Source organism: Rhagoletis zephyria, unplaced genomic scaffold, assembly GCF_001687245.7.
Source record: "Rhagoletis zephyria isolate East Lansing unplaced genomic scaffold, Rhagoletis_zephyria_1.1 Rzeph_scaffold_10363, whole genome shotgun sequence".
NCBI classification, from domain to species: Eukaryota; Metazoa; Arthropoda; class Insecta; order Diptera; family Tephritidae; genus Rhagoletis; species Rhagoletis zephyria.
In genome coordinates, this window is record NW_016167441.1 from 2,332 (window position 1) to 20,197 (window position 17,866).

The 17,866-nt window shown below is 36.0% G+C and overlaps 1 protein-coding gene across 1 annotated transcript; it reads left to right on the forward strand.

Moving 5' to 3' along the window:
* Positions 1 to 2,796: 2,796 nt before the first annotated feature.
* On the forward strand, positions 2,797 to 16,384 carry LOC108376401 (ATP-dependent RNA helicase dbp2). The gene is made up of 4 exons (XM_017632607.1): positions 2,797 to 2,940; positions 11,167 to 12,518; positions 14,520 to 14,698; positions 15,024 to 16,384. Coding segments are annotated over exons 1-4 (2,151 nt in total). The 5' UTR covers positions 2,797 to 2,938; the 3' UTR covers positions 15,642 to 16,384.
* Positions 16,385 to 17,866: the final 1,482 nt, after the last annotated feature.

Below are 17,866 nucleotides of genomic sequence, written 5' to 3' on the forward strand. Positions count from 1 at the left end.
CCTCTTTCTTGTACTCTGCAACGTGTTTAGCACGATAATTAGATTAGTAATAAAGTTGCACAACGTATTGCATCGTGTGGAAGCGCGTTTACTAAATTGGCGTCAAATTAGTCAACCTCTTTCTTGTACTCTGCAACGAGTTTAGCACGATGATTAGATTAGTAATAAAGTTGCACAACCTATTGCATCGTGTTGAAGCGTGTTTACTAAATGCCAACGCACCCATGATCCAACTACACACGATCTGACAAGATGAAGCTGACATTTGTGACTTCTGCGCCAAGTAATTTTCTTTGAAAAGTAAACAAAGAATATGAAGACGAAGAATAAAAAAAAAAAATGCAAGCAATTTTTCGTTTGTGCTAACTAAATTATTTTTGCCACCAATATTTATTTTGATTACATTTGCACAAAAAATTTATCGAAAATAGCATAAAAATCACTGAAATAAACCACCGACAAAATACACATAAAGAAAGAAGCAAAACAGAAATAGCAAGATTCAAAATTACGAACGTCACACACTTTTTCCGATCTGTCCGATCTGTTCTAATTGGTTCATGCAACGCACCCTTGAACCAACGACTACAGATCACGCAATCCGCCATCGTTGCATTTGTAATCGAATTTCAGAAATAAGTTTTCGTAGCGTTTTTTAAGTTTTCCCGTTTTGTTTACATCGTCTTCTATCGCTTCGGAATGGCTTTTTTTTAGCAATTTGATATGTTTTATGAGCGATTTTAATTTTAATTTTGATTTATTACAAATTGTTGATATAAAATGAGGTGCTTTGTGATTGGAACAAGTTTGTGCATTTGTTTGGTCAGCCAAAGGCCTAAATTTTCGTGAAAAGTGGGTGCACATTTGTGGTCAGAATGTTGGCATTGAAAAATCGACCCGTACTGATGATATGTGATTGTAAAACGCTCTCAATAATGAAAGCCACATTTTATGGACTTTTTTGCTAATTGTCATCAAGTTTCAGTTCCTATATTTTATAATAAATACCAATTTAATCGCACTCAATCACCGCGCCTTTTTCGTTTTCTTTATTTGTTTCCATTCTTAGGCACATGTCAAAAACGCTCAGAAATTTACTTTTTTCGTTCTTTTCCGATTGCGTGATCTTGTTAGTTGGTTCATGAACGCACTCATGCTCCAACTCGTTGGTCAAACGTGTAAGGGCCATTTACATAAGACTTTCCTCGCTTTGCTTGACAGTTCAAACTTTGACAACAAAGCGTGAAACGCAGAAGGTATGCTACAATAAACGCTTTGACAGCTTTTGCGTTCTCCTTTTCCTCCATATTTTTTATCTGTAAAATAGATAACAATATAATAATATGCATTAGTAATAGCAATAATAATTCCTATTTACCCTATTTTGCCATTAAATGCAAATGCAAGCGCACGAGAAAAGATACATGTAGACAGCTGTTTGCCAAAGCGGACAAATGTTGAGAGTTGCCCAAGATTTTGCTTCGTTTTGCTTTGCTTCCAACGATTTTTATGTGAGCATACTCATGCATATGCCTACATCGATCTTATATGTCAAAGCAAAGAACTATCAAGCAAAGCGAAGAAAGTTGTATGTGAATCTGCCTTTACACGTGTGTGTAAGTCCCCTTTCAGACACGTCAAGTCTTGCTTTCAAGTGTGCTCGTTCGTTGGCGAAGGAGGTGGGAAGAGAGGGGAAGAGTACAGATACCTCCGTACCGTGAATTCGTTTCAATTTTTCTTGTCTCTTTTGATCTTTTCGTTGCTTCCCATTTAAGAACCAAGGACTTGAATTCAATTAAAGTTGACGCGTGTGGAAGCAAATAGAAAACACAAAAGAGAAAGCGAAAAAATTGCTTTCAAGACTTGACGTGTCTGAAAGGAGACTAAGGGCCGGTTGCTCAAAGCCTGATTGACACTAATCACCGATTAACATCGTTATCGACGTTTTCGGCTCCATGCAAATAACATGGTGTAGGTAACGTCGATAACGATGTTTAACCGGGGATTAGTGTCAACCAGGCTTTGAGCAACCGGCCCTTAATAGGGCATTCGCACGAGGCGATTTTACAGGCAACAAAAGTTGAATGAGAAGTTGAAAGTGAAAAAGTTGTCAGATAAAATAAAAGTGAAAAAGTAAAAAAGAAAAAAGTATGTATACAGAATGTAAACAAACACAGGGCACAAGGAAAAAAGTTGAACGAGCTCAAAGTGGGCTGGCGACCAGCTTTGTTGAAAGCGATTAATCGAAAGGCCGTTCGGACGAGGCAATTTTTGCTTTCAGCTAAAAGTTGCCTGAAAAATCGCCTCGTGCGAAAGCCCCAAAAGGGTGTTCTCACGTCGCCAGTTTGCGTTCAACTTTTGCGTTCAACTCACGCAGGTTTGCACCAAAAAAGTTGAATGGCTTAACGTGGGCTGGCTACCAACTTCGTTGAAAGTGATTAGTTGAAAAGCCGTTCAACCAAAAGTAGAATGCAAAGTCGNTGACAACTCTCAAGCAATGCCAAGTATGCATAACAGAGCCTTTAACGTGGGCTGGCTACCAACTTCGTTGAAAGTGATTAGTTGAAAAGCCGTTCAACCAAAAGTAGAATGCAAAGTCCAACAATGCAAACGCCTTTTTAACGCGAATATTTTTATATTTTTTTATATTTTGATATTTTTAGCCAATCAATTTTTGTTCGTGCAACCCTGCGTGAGTTGAACGCAAAAGTTGGCTGAAAACTCGCTATGTGCGAAGGCCCCATTATGCTGAAGTTCCAAACATATATCGATAACATATTCGAATGAGCAACTCTGGGATATACAAATCGGTAAAACACGAAATTTTTCAATCAGCAATTTAATTCTCTGTGAAGGAGGACGAAAATAATTTTCACAAGAGAATTAAGGTGTATTTTAAGTATTTCTTTGCTGATACTACCATCAAAACTTAGGGAAAATGTAAGTATATCTGGTTTCTATATTCTATTGGTGAAAGTGTTTTAAATATAAGAAATATAATGATTTAATATGAAAATCAATAGCTTAAGTATAAAGGCATACATATATGTAAGTACATACATTTCATTTCGGGTATCTATAAGAAAATGCGCAGCACCCATATTTAGGGGCACATTAGAGACCTTGAAATCTATAACAAATGTAATTTCGAGCTTTTAAGTAATCAGAATGGTGTCGGTTCAGCTTTTTATAAATTCCTATGTTGTTAACTGTGATTTATAAAGGAAGCCTTTTATTCCTCAACGAAAAAAGCTAAACCAATTATGTACATATTTTTTTATTTTGAGGTTATGGTGATCTTTAATTGAGCCACGTACAAATTTAAAGGTACATAAAACTTCACCGGGTTTGCACGGATTTCGCACGAAATTTTTTGTCGTTAAAACCACCAAAGCATAAAACAGTTTCCATGAACTTTAATGCATTGATAAATCTTGCTGTATGTACATACGTACATAGTCCTAGTTATATATTGAAATATTGATTTTTCACGTTTTACAAACGTGCTAATTTTCAATTCACTCATAAACCGCATGACTCATTACTACAAAGGGTCATGATGCATTTTTTAATTCTAATGGAAGCAGGTTTTTACGATTACATATATACATACATACATACATATATAAAAGCTTAAAAGGTGGCACTCGGCCGTTGATTGGGCTTATACGAAAAAATGCAAACGAATTTGGCATACATCTAGAGTACTACATACAAATCTTCAAATTATTTGGTACAGTAAAATTAAAGTTCAATTTTTCGAAATTATAAAATAATATCTTATGGACTACATAACCAATTAACAAAATAAAGATAACCAGCCTCGTCATGGACGCACGCTTCCTGGGGCTACCGCTAGTAGAGCTGGACGACAACGAATGAAGGACTAACCGATCTGGGCGGGGTTGTTGTAGCCGCTACAACAACTTAAATTTTTATTTCCATATATTTATTATGGGCGGAATAAAAATTTTCGGGTGAAATTTTTTCGGACGAAACTCAGGTTACTTTATCTTTCAGCTATTCTTCATAATTTATAAATATTTTTATTTATTTTTTATATTTATAAACCAAAACTACTAAAAAATTTTACAAAATTGTATAATTATTGCTAAAGAACTACATGCTACATTACATAAAACACTGGTGCTAAGGAAGAAATATTTAGGAACATAAAATTTCCTTTAGGAACATAAAATTTCCTTTTGTACTAAACTACACTTCCTTGCATTCAATGGATAAGAATTTATATGCTAGGTATATACATATGTACATACATATAGAGGTCCACAAAAAAATTGCGATATATTGACCGGTTTTGTCATTTGGCATCTGTCTTTTGTTTATTTAATATTTATAGTTTAATTTTTTTATATAAGTCTAGTATAAATATAAATCAGATTTCAATTTTGGTACAAAAATTAGAAAAATTCTGGTGTGCAGTTTTGTAGACCATTTAATCCTAGTATAATGGGCGAATTTCAAGCTGCTTTAAAATCCCATTTGTTTTTAGCAATTTTGTTTTTTTGCTGGCAGTGTCCCCTACATATAAAAGTAAATTGTCAAACATACTTTTGTATGGAAAAAAACGTGAACCACTTTTAACAAAAAAAAATAATTTTTGTGAGCTGTCTGCAAATGGTTTTTGATGTTGGCTGTTTTCTGTCGCTTCACCTGAACATATGTATGAAAAGAAAATCCAAATAATCGGCAAAGAATCGGCGAAAAAAGGCCGATGCCGATGCCGAAGCTCAATTTTGTGCCGATACTAGCCGATGCCGATGCCGGTTAATCGGTCGGACCTATATTGTAGTTCATTAAAAAAGGGCCCTCCCCTTCGGCGACACAGAAAAGACATTTCTGCTTAGTAAGGGTTATGACCCCTAAAGCAGTGTTTGCATTGTTCAACTTTGCGTTCAACTCAACGCAGCTTTGCACAGTAAAAAGTTGAATTAATAATAATATCAAAGTAAGAAAATATATCAAAATATGAAAAAAATCAAAATATTCGCAGTAAACTTTTGATTCAACTAATCGCCTCTAAAACAGCCGTTAAAATTGCCTCATGTGAACATCTTTTAAAGGTTAAGATCTCTAAGCGCGGCCGAAGGCTTCATACGCAAAAACAAGATCTGCGCAAAAATAACTACGACCCTTACGCATAACCCCACAAATGTTACAATATCGTCACCTGATCACCTGAATTCACAAAGGCCCTAGCCAACAAATTTTTTATTTTACGGTAGAAGCAAAAAACATAAAATTATTATCAAAAACTGGTAGGTCCAAGGGTTGATGGACTTGCTTCGACTTATTCCAAAAGAAGTAACTAGACTAAAAAAGAAGGACCTGTAAAGTTGTATTCTATTTTTAAACGACTTCAAAAAAGGAGGAGCGTATCAATTCGTTGGAATATTTTTTTATTTTTTTTATGTATGTTACTGCATATCCTCTTCAACCGATTTCGATAATTCTTTTTTTTTTTATCGGAAAGGTGGTACCTAAAGGGTAGTCCCATACTGGTTTAGATTTGATCATGAAGAAATTAACGGTAGTCCTAAATTTTTATATTAGAATTGAAGTCGGTTATTTTTTTTTTGCTTAAAAATTACTTGTTGGATAAAGAAAAGAACAAATGCTTCTACAGAACCTTATCAAAAATGTAATTAAAATGTCTCATATACATATGTACATACTTATGTACATATAGTTACCTTAATAGAGAAAGGCCCTATCTCAGTTTCTTTGAAAATCTTGCTTTGTGCAAATGTCGGTAGATTACTCACTGAAAACTTAGTGCAATTCAAAAACCACTACTACATTTAATTAATTATGGCCCTCAATTGAAAACAGCATTGTAAAGAAATTCCCAGTTGTGTAAAGTTTTCAGTCATTTTGCAAATAAACAATTGGGGTATTCACAACGTTGTCGTAAGTGTCATATTGTTGTATGTCGTAAACTTTAAACGCCTTAAAAATATATTAAGCAGGTTCGCAAAGTACCATCAAAGTAATATTTTGAATTTCCACAGTGTTAAAAAATAGTTGGTAGTAGTTTCAAGTTCTCTAAACATTTATTTATGCTTTTAAAGTTTACGACATACAACAATACAATACTTACGACGCCTTTGTGAATCTCCCAAATATTTTAGATGGGGCCTTTCTATATTAAGGTACTATTGTTTTTTTATTACTCTAGCAGAGCACCCGACGTCGTTCGGGGTAAACAAATCAAAATATAAAACAGTAATACAAATATTCAGTTCAGCATAAATTAAATTATTTTCTTTCTGTTTAAATTAAGGCATCCTTATGAATCATACTTTTTATATACTTTACTCTAAACAACTCCTGCATACCAAATTTCAAGTTCATGTGAATTATGGTTCCCAATTACTAAGTACTGCTGATTACTAATTCCACGACTAGTCTCCACGTTCCCTTTTACAAACTCATATATATGTTGCCGGCCAAACCCGATCTTAGGACAAATTAGTTTTGACTAGGCTAAACTAGGTGAGGCGCCACAGTATTTTTGAGCAGAACTCCGCGCTTCAAAAAAAGAACCCCCATCAGTCCAACTCCAACTACGCCGTCCACAATATACTTGCGTCCAACTTGACTTCGCGTTTAGATGGATGTATCGAATCTAGACAGAACTAGTTTCGCCCAGGGAAAACTTATTTGTCCTAAGATCGGGTTTGGTCTGTAACATATACAAACCTTCCTATAAGCACCTGCCATGGAAATGTATTCATAACAAAGTTCATTATATTTCACGCCCCCCTTCAAAAGCTCATATATATGTATANGATACTCGAATAAAAAACATGTCAGCAGCAGACCCAATGCTTTCTGCTCCGAAAATTTACTCCAAGCTCGTATCAGAAGGTAAAACAGCACCATCTCTCTCCACTATTCGCAGAAGGCTGCATGAAGACGGAAAGCATGGGAGAGTTATTCGGAAAATTCCGTTCATAAGCAAAATAAATCTCCAAAAGAGGATGAAGTTTTATTCAGATCATGTCTTAAAGCCCGAAAGTTTTTGGCACAAAATACTGTGGACGGATGAATCCATGATTCGATTGAAATATAGTGGGGGCCAGATGTATGTTTGGCGCAAGCATGATGAAGCGTTGTCCTTCAAGTGCACAAAACCTACTCTTAAGTCCGGCGATAAAGGCTTGATGGTTTGGGGATGCATTTCTGCTTATGGAGTAGGCAAAATAGTGGTACTCGAAGGCAAAACTAATTCCCAAGTTTACCTTAACTTGCTGAAAGACGTGATTATTCCTGAAGGTAAGCGTCTAATAGGAGAGGATTTCGTTCTACAACAGGACAACGCACCTATTTACAAGGCCAAAATTGTTACAAAATATAGNACGCCTGCATACTAAATTTAAATTTCATGTGACATACATATATGTATATGTCCACATATGGTTCCAAAGTTATAGCTGATTCAAATTACCACGACTATGGGCAAACCATAATATAATATGTATATAAAATTAATGGTAAAAACTTGCACTTTCTATATAATATACATTTTTTCGTCATTAATTATGGACTTTTTCTAAAAACAAGTTATTTTATGAAAAAAATATGACAAGTTTTTTGTTTTATAATATTTTTGGCTTAAATAAATTGTCTTTATTTTGACATCTAATCTTTTTTAATTGGTTACGGTTTAGAAAATATTAATATTTTAAAATATCGCAAACATTTTTTTTAACCTCATATATCTTCTTTACTTTTTAATTGCGGCAAACAATATTAAGATTTATATAGTTGAGATCAGCGTAAAAAGTACTATCGGTCGGCATTTTTAGTTTTCCCATAGCTGAACGGTTGGTTATCTTGATGTGTTCCTATGTCTGCACTGTCGCTATGTTCGTTTAAAAGGTGTTCTCACGAGGCCATTTTGTGCTCACCTTTTGCTCAACTCACGCAGGATTGCACGAAAAAAGTTGAATGGCTAAATGCGACCAACTTTGATGAAAGCGATTAGTTGAAAGGCCATTCAACCAAAAGTAGAATGCAAAGTTGAACAGTGCAAACGCCTTTTTATGGCGAATATTTTGATATTTTTTATATTTTGATATTTTTAACCATTCAATTTTTTTTTCGTGCCACCCTACGTGAGTTGAACGCAAAAGTTGGCTGAAAAATCGCTTCGTGCGAAAGCCCTATTACACTAACTACAAACTGCCCATGTCAGAAGCGGGAGTTTTCCGATGTTATTCGCGGCGACGCTTCATATGTATGTTTATGTTGGGTAGAAATAGCCTGAATGCGTTGTAATATTTTAGTCAGTATATATTTACGTTCCAAAAATGTTAAGCGGGTGGCAACCCTATCAAAAAGTTGTTATTTTTACCTCAAGCAGTGGAGCTTTCGTTCAGAATGGTATTTCAATCATTCCACTTGATGAACTATTACAGAAGTTATGGCGCTGTTTTGGTCAGATACAGTGCTTTCAGCTTTTTAAAACCCCATCTTTTTTAATAAATAATTAAATTTGAACAACGTAACAATTTTTCGCATGCCCCCTTTAAAATGCCATATTATTAATTAAATTTGATAAAGTATTAATCCGTTTGGTATCAGAAAAATACCTTTTAGAAATAAGTACATAAGTAGATTTGAGTTTTATTTTTTCGCTCAAAGGAAATTTTTTTATTGCTGGATTTTTATTTTTTCGATCAAAGCTAATTATAATTTTATAATTTTTATTTCCCGTTCAAAGATAATAAGAATTCGGCCTAATTGCGTACGTCGCAAATTAGGCTAAATTGAACGACTCGACAACAGTAGCATTGTCTATTGTCGTACTGAAATAAGTAAACGACCAAAAGCGTCGAAAACTATACAGTGCTGCTAAGATTTTCCGTTTTAATACACTAGTCGAGTGGAAATTTTAGGCAATGACGTGAAACTTTCGATACGATTCGACTCTCTAAAAACGACTTGCATTCGAAACGACTCTCGCAATGAGGGTCATTATTGCTTTTTATTTGTTTACTTAACAATAAAGATTAATCAAACTCAAAAGCTATACCACCGTGATTTCCGACGTATCCTTTTCAGAGGTAGCGACATCCTAATAAAAGGAATAAGTCCTAAAATTTTCGGGTCAAAATTTCAGTTGGTTGCGTATGACCTTTTTAAATTTTATAGATAAAAATTTTTGTTTATGACCTTTTTAAATTTTATAGATAAAAGTTTATGTTAAGTACAAAAATAAAACTCGTTAATTGTTTATCTCTGAGTGGAAAAAATAAAAGTCAACTAATAATTATTTTCGTTGAGTGAACTTGCTTATTTTCGTGAATACCCCTATTGTACTTGCATAGTTAGCAGCCTTCTACGTTATAAGTACGGTTTAAGGCAGCCGAATACGGGACAAAAAAATATGTAAGCCAATTTTTTCTATAAAAGCTATAGGATTTTAAAACCTTTTTCAATGACGCTAGATTTATTAGCCCTGATACAGTTTATTTTGCATATATTTTTCTATCTTTTGTAAAAGCAGCACATAAATATTCACTTGTAGAATGTTTTCCATAACTTTGTGCTCGGGACATTTACCCCGCAAAATCTGTTATAAACTTTCCAAGGTAGAGAAATATAATGAAAATATCCGATTACTTTTGAAGCACGAGTGGTATTCAACGGATAATTTTCTGACTCGGATTTGGGCCAAGCACAATGCAGTGAATATCATCCGGAACGAGCTGTATTGCAAAACGTACCTTTGAAGGGTTCAACTCCCCTTGCATCTTTGAGAACTTCTTCATTTTTACAACATTCTCAAGGTAGCCTTCTTATTTGGAGTTCCTNGCAGCCTTCTACGTTATAAGTACGGTTTAAGGCAGCCGAATACGGGACAATAAAATATGTAAGCCAATTTTTTCCATAAAAGCTATAGGATTTTAAAACCTTTTTCAATGACCCTAGATTTATTAGCCCTGAAACAGTTTATTTTGCATATATTTTTCTATCTTTTGTGAAAGCAGCACATAAATATTCAGTAGTAGCATCACACACTTGTAGAATGTTTTCCATAACTTTGTGCTCGGGACATTTACCCCGCAAAATTATATACTATATGTTATAAACTTTCCAAGGTAGATTAATATAATGAAAATATCCGATTACTTTTGAAGCACGAGTGGTATTCAACGGATAATTTTCTGACTCGGGTTTGGGCCAAGTACAATGCAGTGAATATCATCCGGAACGAGATGTATTGCAAAACGTACCTTTGAAGGGTACAACTCCCCTTGCATCTTTGAGAACTTCTTCATTTTTACAACATTCTCAAGGTAGCCTTCTTATTTGGAGTTCCCCATGTTGAAAAACCCCTCGTACAATCAGCAATCATTTTTTGGCGTAATTTCACCCAATAAATATTCTACTTAAAATTACATCCACACCACGGCACGGACAATTCGGTATCTAACCGTGTTTGCGCATATTGAAAATTCCATTAATTATAGTTTAGAAATAAAAGATACTGATGCTTTGTTTTGCTGCATTTCCGAATAGCCCCATACTTGACGTGCTTAGTTTGACAAAATTTATAAACCATATGAGATTAGATAACAGCCGGTTTCACCAACAATTTAAATGGAAAATTAGTTTTTATTCTCGTGTCAATTTCCATATAAAATTTTAATCAAAATATAGTATAAAAAACTTAAAAACTCGCTTTTATTACAATGTGAACTAAAAAGTAGAAAACTTTCTATCGAGTTTAGTTAAGAAATAAAAGGCATTGTTTGAGACAAATGTTTGAGATGAAATTGTCCTAAACATTTACCTGATATCGCCCCGAATTCATTCCCATTTCTTTGAAGTTAGCCCAATTAGGTACCATGGGGGATCACAGAATCCATCGAAGCATACGCTACGTTCGTAGCTGTTCGGATTCAGTGATAGCATTTTCGTAGATTTCACGAAAAATCGGTTTACGATGGATTCTGTGATAGCCCTGCATAGCTTCGATTATAAAATGGTTTGACACCCGTCTAAATTAGCATTCTACAAATGCAATGAAATACATGTAACGGCCATAATAAAAGTATTTTTGCAATTATTTAAAGTAAATCCATTTTACTATAAAATCATACTCAAAACTTTTTTCTTTTGCTATTTACACAGGTTCGATAGACGTAACGGAGCTCCAGCTGGTGGAATGGGCGGTATGGGTGGCAATGCTGGTGGCGGCGGCTATCGTGATCAGCAACGCGGCGGTCCAATGCGTGGCAGTGGTATTGCACGTCCTCGTCCTGCACCTTATGCTCGCGGTGGCATCGGTGGCAATGGTGCTCCGTTTAGAGGTGGGCCGCCACGTGGCGGCAACAATGATCGTGGAATGAATGGCGGACCCATCAACAACGGCTCACCCGGGGATCGTTTGCCTAATATAATCTGGTCAGAAATAAAATTGTCGCCGTTCCAAAAAAACTTCTATCAACCTAGTACGACTGTTGCCGAACGCTCAAAAACAGATGTGGATGGTTATCTCACAACCAATGAGGTTACTTTGAAAGGTGATAGCATTCCATCGCCCAGCATTGAATTTAGCGAGCCTGGTTTTCCGGACCATGTTTTAGCTGGAATAAAGAAGATGGGATTTGCCAAGCCAACTGCTATACAAGCTCAGGGTTGGCCGATCGCTCTTAGTGGACGGGACATGGTCGGTGTAGCACAGACTGGCTCGGGTAAGACCCTCGCTTATGTGTTGCCCGCTGTGGTACACATCAGTCATCAGGCTCGTTTGGAGCGCGGTGATGGGCCAATCGCTCTCATTTTGGCGCCTACGCGTGAACTAGCTCAACAGATACAACAAGTTGCAAACGATTTCGGTTCCCAGACTCATGTACGCAATACATGCATTTTCGGCGGAGCACCGAAACAACCACAAGCGCGTGACTTGGAACGCGGTGTTGAAATTGTGATTGCTACACCTGGCCGCCTACTCGATTTCCTAGAGCGGGGCGTAACCAACTTGCGCCGTTGTACTTATCTAGTATTGGATGAGGCTGATCGCATGCTAGATATGGGATTTGAACCACAAATTCGGCGTATAATAAAGCAGATTCGCCCAGATCGTCAAGTGTTAATGTGGTCGGCGACATGGCCAAAAGAAGTGCGCAATCTTGCTGAAGAATTCCTTGATAACTATATACAGATTAACATTGGCTCACTAACACTTTCAGCCAATCACAATATACTCCAAATAGTAGATGTGTGCGAAGAGAATGAGAAAGATAATAAGCTCATAAAGCTTTTGTCGGAAATTTCTGCCGAATCCGAAACGAAGACAATTATCTTCGTGGAGACAAAGAAACGTGTCGATGAAATAACCCGTACTATTGGGCGTAGTGGATGGCGCGTGTGTGCTATTCACGGCGACAAGTCGCAACAAGAGCGTGATTTTGTTTTGTCGTCATTTCGTAATGGACGGCACTCAATTTTGGTAGCAACCGATGTGGCTGCACGCGGCCTAGGTAAGACTAATTTTCCTTACATTCCTCGCCGCTGCCGCTATATAGCTGCGGCTACGGCGATAACTTGACTCTTTGATCGTAGCTGCGAGTGATGCTGTGGACGAAATGCTGAAAATTCTATCATTATTACTTTGTTGGTTCGATGGCGAATTATATTTTTTGTCATGATGCGAATCAGCGAAACCCAACGCCTTAATAATTGTTTCGAATGCGTCCAATTAAAGATAAGATGGGGTATAATTATAAGTTCGTTAAAAAAAAAAACCAAGCGGGTAAAGTTCGGAGTTAAAATTTAAAGCAACTGCTCATAAAAACACTGAATGCAATAATTTTGCGGACGATTCGCTGAAAAAGGTGTGGGTAAATAATGAGGAATGTGTATTTCCATACATTACTGTCAGGTTACGGGTCATATTAATTAACTAGGATTGTATTTTGTATGTTTATGTACCTATATAAAAAAGAATAGTGTCAGTCAAGGAAACTGTGGCCGCAAAATCTGAATAGAATAGTACATTTTAGCGGGCGTGACTGTGCTTATCATGACAGCTGTTCGGTTACTTAAAAGGACTACTTATGTAGGAGTTATGACTGGCTACTTATTTTTTTATAATTCGTCATTTAATTTATTTAGAATAAAAGCAGTAACTGATTCATTTCATATAAAAGTTAATATCAAAAAACAATCGTTAATTTCCTGTTGTAAAATATTATTTAATGCCAATACTTAAAGCGTTGCTTACTATATAAAGGCTTTTCAGCGTTTGTACATACGGAAGTCGGTAAGAGTCAAATCTGTGCCATTAGATCAGCAGCAGTCATTAGCATGGTTAGGGGGACAAACACTTGCGGGTTTCAATAATTAGAAAAACAACGCACATTGTTCAGAGTTTGGGCCTAATAATTTTTGACTGGCAGTTGCATTTTTTCAGTTATTACAATTTATGTGTGAACAAAAATATCAACTTCACCGTTTCTTCAAATGGACTTCGATTTTTTCTTGTATATAAAACTATGGAAAAGTTTATAACTTCCTAAAATATTTCAAATGCGAAAACACGGCCTATCAGAACAAATGCTAAAATCTGTTTCTGCAGTTTTGTTTTTGATAGTTAACAAATCATGCTTGATAAAGAAAAGCTAAATTCAGATTTAGTATTTATTAGCAATAAGTAAACACTTAGGTTATATATAATTTACCAAAAAAAAGGCAGTAATGTAAATATATCATAGCTAAAAAAGTAAACGCGCAAATGCTGTGCTTCAAGTTCGGCTTAAACAATCCGGCGCGCATACGTACTATGTGCGCTGGAGTCAAGCTGGGTAATAAAAATATGGGAGCTCACTGCAAATACCTATTGTGTATGTAAAGACATTGCGAGTACGCTTAGCTCGTGCTTGCGTTCTGTGCGCTCGCTTGTTTGCTTGTTCAACATCCTTGGTTTTCTTCTCACCCTACCACAGCTGCGCTCAACACATCCCTTAGTTGTAAATTCAGGTCTGTGCCGGAATTCGGTAAGTACATTGCTTTCTCTTCTCATTAAAGTCATTCAGAAAACCAATTATTATTTCTGGCTGCTTTTGGTTGTTAGTCTTTTAAGTATACTATATGAATTAAGCTTCCAACTCCGTGTATACTGCCTACGCATTTTAATAAAATGATTTTATAATTTCGAAAATCTTTAATACCAAAGAAATTAAAAAATTTAAGAAACATACAAGCATACAAGGAAAAAATCGTTGAAGGTCGAGGTCCACTTAAAAATATTGCAAAACTCCAATCATGCCAATTAAATTATAAAGTTGTAAAATATTTCACTTTTCTTGCAATGTTGGAGAAATTTTTGTTCAATTTATATGCTATGATGTATATTTTTTTGCCAGCGTGCAAACTCTAAATAAATATTTTTAATTTTCGACGTTTGCATCGAACGAACGCGAATTAACGACTATTCCTACAACGCACGTCGTTCAATGCTTTTAAACCCCTAAACTGAACAGATGTTGACGATGTTAAATTCGTAATTAATTACGATTATCCTTCGAATTCGGAGGACTACGTGCATCGCATCGGGCGTACAGGGCGCTCGAACAATACGGGAACGGCATACACCTTGTTTACCACTTCAAACGCCAACAAAGCTAATGACTTGATACAAGTGCTGCGCGAAGCTAATCAGGTAAAAATNCGTACAGGGCGCTCGAACAATACGGGAACGGCATACACCTTGTTTACCACATCAAACGCCAACAAAGCTAATGACTTGATACAAGTGCTGCGCGAAGCTAATCAGGTAAAAATATTCAAAAACNGGGAACGGCATACACCTTGTTTACCACTTCAAACGCCAACAAAGCTAATGACTTGATACAAGTGCTGCGCGAAGCTAATCAGGTAAAAATTATACATAAAATAATTAAAAAAAAAACTTTCGTATTACATCTAAAGAACGTTAGGCTAACAATTTTTTGTGTGGTTACTTCTTTTTCATGTACTTTTTGCAGGTCATCAATCCACGACTTGTTGAGATGGCATCATCTTCGGGCTATAATAATAAACGCAACTCGCGTGGTGGCTATCAGAATCGTGGTGGTATGGGTGGTGGTGGTGGCTACGGCAATCGCGGTAATCGCTCTTATGGTAACAATGCTGGCGGCATGGGTGGCGCTCAATCATATCAGCAGCGTCCACCACAAATAGCTAATGGTGGCCAAATGTATCAACGTCCGAGTGGACCACCTTCTCGATTCTCAGCCGCTCCTCAAGCTGGCTACGATCGCAGCCAGCACACCGGTGGCAATAAGCCTTATGGTGCCGGTGCTGGAGCCGAAGGTGGTGATAAGCGACGTTTCAATCCCCAGCAACAACCGCCACAGCAGTCTTTAGGTTATCAGCAGCAACCCCCGCGCATGTCATATGGAGGCAATAATGCACACCATCAACCGCCGCCAAATCACCGGGCGGCAGGCAGTGCTTCTGCAGGTGCATCCGGAATGTACGCACATGCACCTCCTTCTCATCATTCAGGAGGCAGTAACTATGCCGTTCCCTCTGGATTTGGAGCGGCGTCCGGCAATAATATGTTTGCTTATCCCCCGCCCCCATTGCCCGCGCAAAACTAAAAACCCATACTATAGAAGTAATTTTAACATCATCAGTAATTTAAAACGTAATGAATGAACTTCTGCACTTGGCATTTGATTAGATTAAATTATGTTATTCTTGTGTGTGTGTTGTACTAATGTACGCCAAGTCATAGTACGCAAGTGTTTTGTAGCATGACGGATATTTGAAGGAGATCCGCACTGCAATGCTTCAGTTCAATTTAAACGTACCGGAAATACTACTTGTTTGGGTGGTTGTTTTGGTTCAACATTTATTTCTAAGCTGTGCATTTCTTTTACTTTACATCTTATTTGATTGTATTGTTGTTGTCTCTGTTTCCATTTTTTTTATAATTTACACATCTTTACACCACAACTTCGTGACAACGGGCTTTTCCAAAGTTCTTGCGCAAGCCTGCACTAATTTTTATTTAATTTTTGAAACTTTTGCAAGAAGTGTTTTTTTTAACCGAATTGGAACTATGATTGTTTCCAATGCAGAGGTTTTATCTCCAGTATAGATCACGGCTATGTCATCGAGCATACAGCTATATTCATTACATCAACATAAATGATCACGTTCATCAAACTTTAAAAATAAATGCTAGTTATTACAATATATTAACATAGTTGAAGTGAATTGTATTCCTTGGATTTTAATGGATATATTAATGTTTACGTACCATAAAATTTAAACAAATATACTTCAATAAAAGTATATACATAAATATGCCTAACACATGGTATATTTAAAACCCCTATACAAATATCTTTTGAACTTTAAAATATGGGGTGCGTTCAGAAATGCATCAAGCCAAAGCATCAGTCTCTTTTTTACTTCCAAATTATAACTGCTGCAGACGCGTTATTTGCGCAACTAAGTTCCAATTAGGCATTTAACCGTGGTTGCGCGTATGGCATATTTCCATCAATTACAGTTTAGAAATAAATGCGTCTGATGCTTAATGCATTTCTGAACATATCCATGGCTGATAAACGGATAGTAAGTATTTATGAAGAGAATAAGTGTTTGCAAAACTTCCGATTAACGGACTAAGAGCTAAAAAATATTGGGGCGTTTTCTTGTTTTCGTACGAGTCGAAAATCTTGAATTTTCCATCATTTCCATACAAGAATTTCAAATATTCGATACGTACGAAAACAACAATATGCCCTTATGTTAAAAGAAAATTATTAAATATGAATTTCTACAAATCTTTAAGGCGTGTTATGTCATCAGAGGGTGGCCGAAATTGAACTTTATCGTCAAAGTATGTAACATCAGACTTGAATTTCTCGTCGGCACAAATGCTCAGCTAAGCACCTATTTTCACAAAGTTATAAACCATTTTCCTTTGCAATGCCCATAGTATAGGATATTGGGTTACCTTAATTTAAAAATTTTTATTTTAGAGGACAAGCAAAAACAAAAAGAGTATCAAAAGCAGGTTGGGCTTTTTAAAAAGTGGCATGTAGCTGCATTGTTTTTGGTACTAACACTTCACAATTTCTATTGAAGGTGTATTTTAATATATCCTACCAAAATCATTGAAAAACCAGAGACTTAAAATTATTATTATCCTAATATTTGAGAACAAAAATGTCGCCTTGTTTTAAGAGAAATTTTGTTTCGTCTTTGTATAACTTTATTACGAGAAATAAGTTTTTTCGGCTCGCTGGACGATTATTTTCAGATGGAAATCATGGAGTATTAATAACTAATAATAATAAAATATAACAATAAATAATAATGGTGTTATTATTCCACCATGGGTTTTACCTTCCCTTCAAGAACAGCGACTATCATTTGACAAATCATTTGAGTAGCAAGACTAATAGTGATTCCTATCACTGGCTACCTACAAGNATAGGTTTGTTCGTCGAGCAAAAAATTTGTACGAATTTGTACGAATTATCACGATTTTTGCCCAAATCGCGTTCGTGCAGACCAAAAAATTATCCAACACTCAAAAATTGTGAGAGCAAAGTGACAGTTCTCTTGGAGAGAAGTTGCAAATTCTTGCTGGAAAAAATTTTGCCAGCAAGAATTTGCAAACACGAAAAACATGTGGTTGTGGCGCATGGTTGCATTTTTGTCTACAATAATTTGAATAAATTAGTTCGTTAAATTTAAAAATTTATAAACACGAACGACTTTTTTTATGAAAAAAGGATGTAAATAATTGTTGATATAATTAGTTTAGTTAATTCCAATGATTAGAACTTAATTCGGCTGAAAAAAA

What these genes read in the sequence shown, in the direction of transcription:
- LOC108376401 (XM_017632607.1), top strand. An exon ending in TGTGGCTGCACGCGGCCTAG is followed by an intron (nt 12,519 to 14,519) that starts GTAAGACTAATT and finishes TAAACTGAACAG; the next exon opens with ATGTTGACGATGTTAAATTC.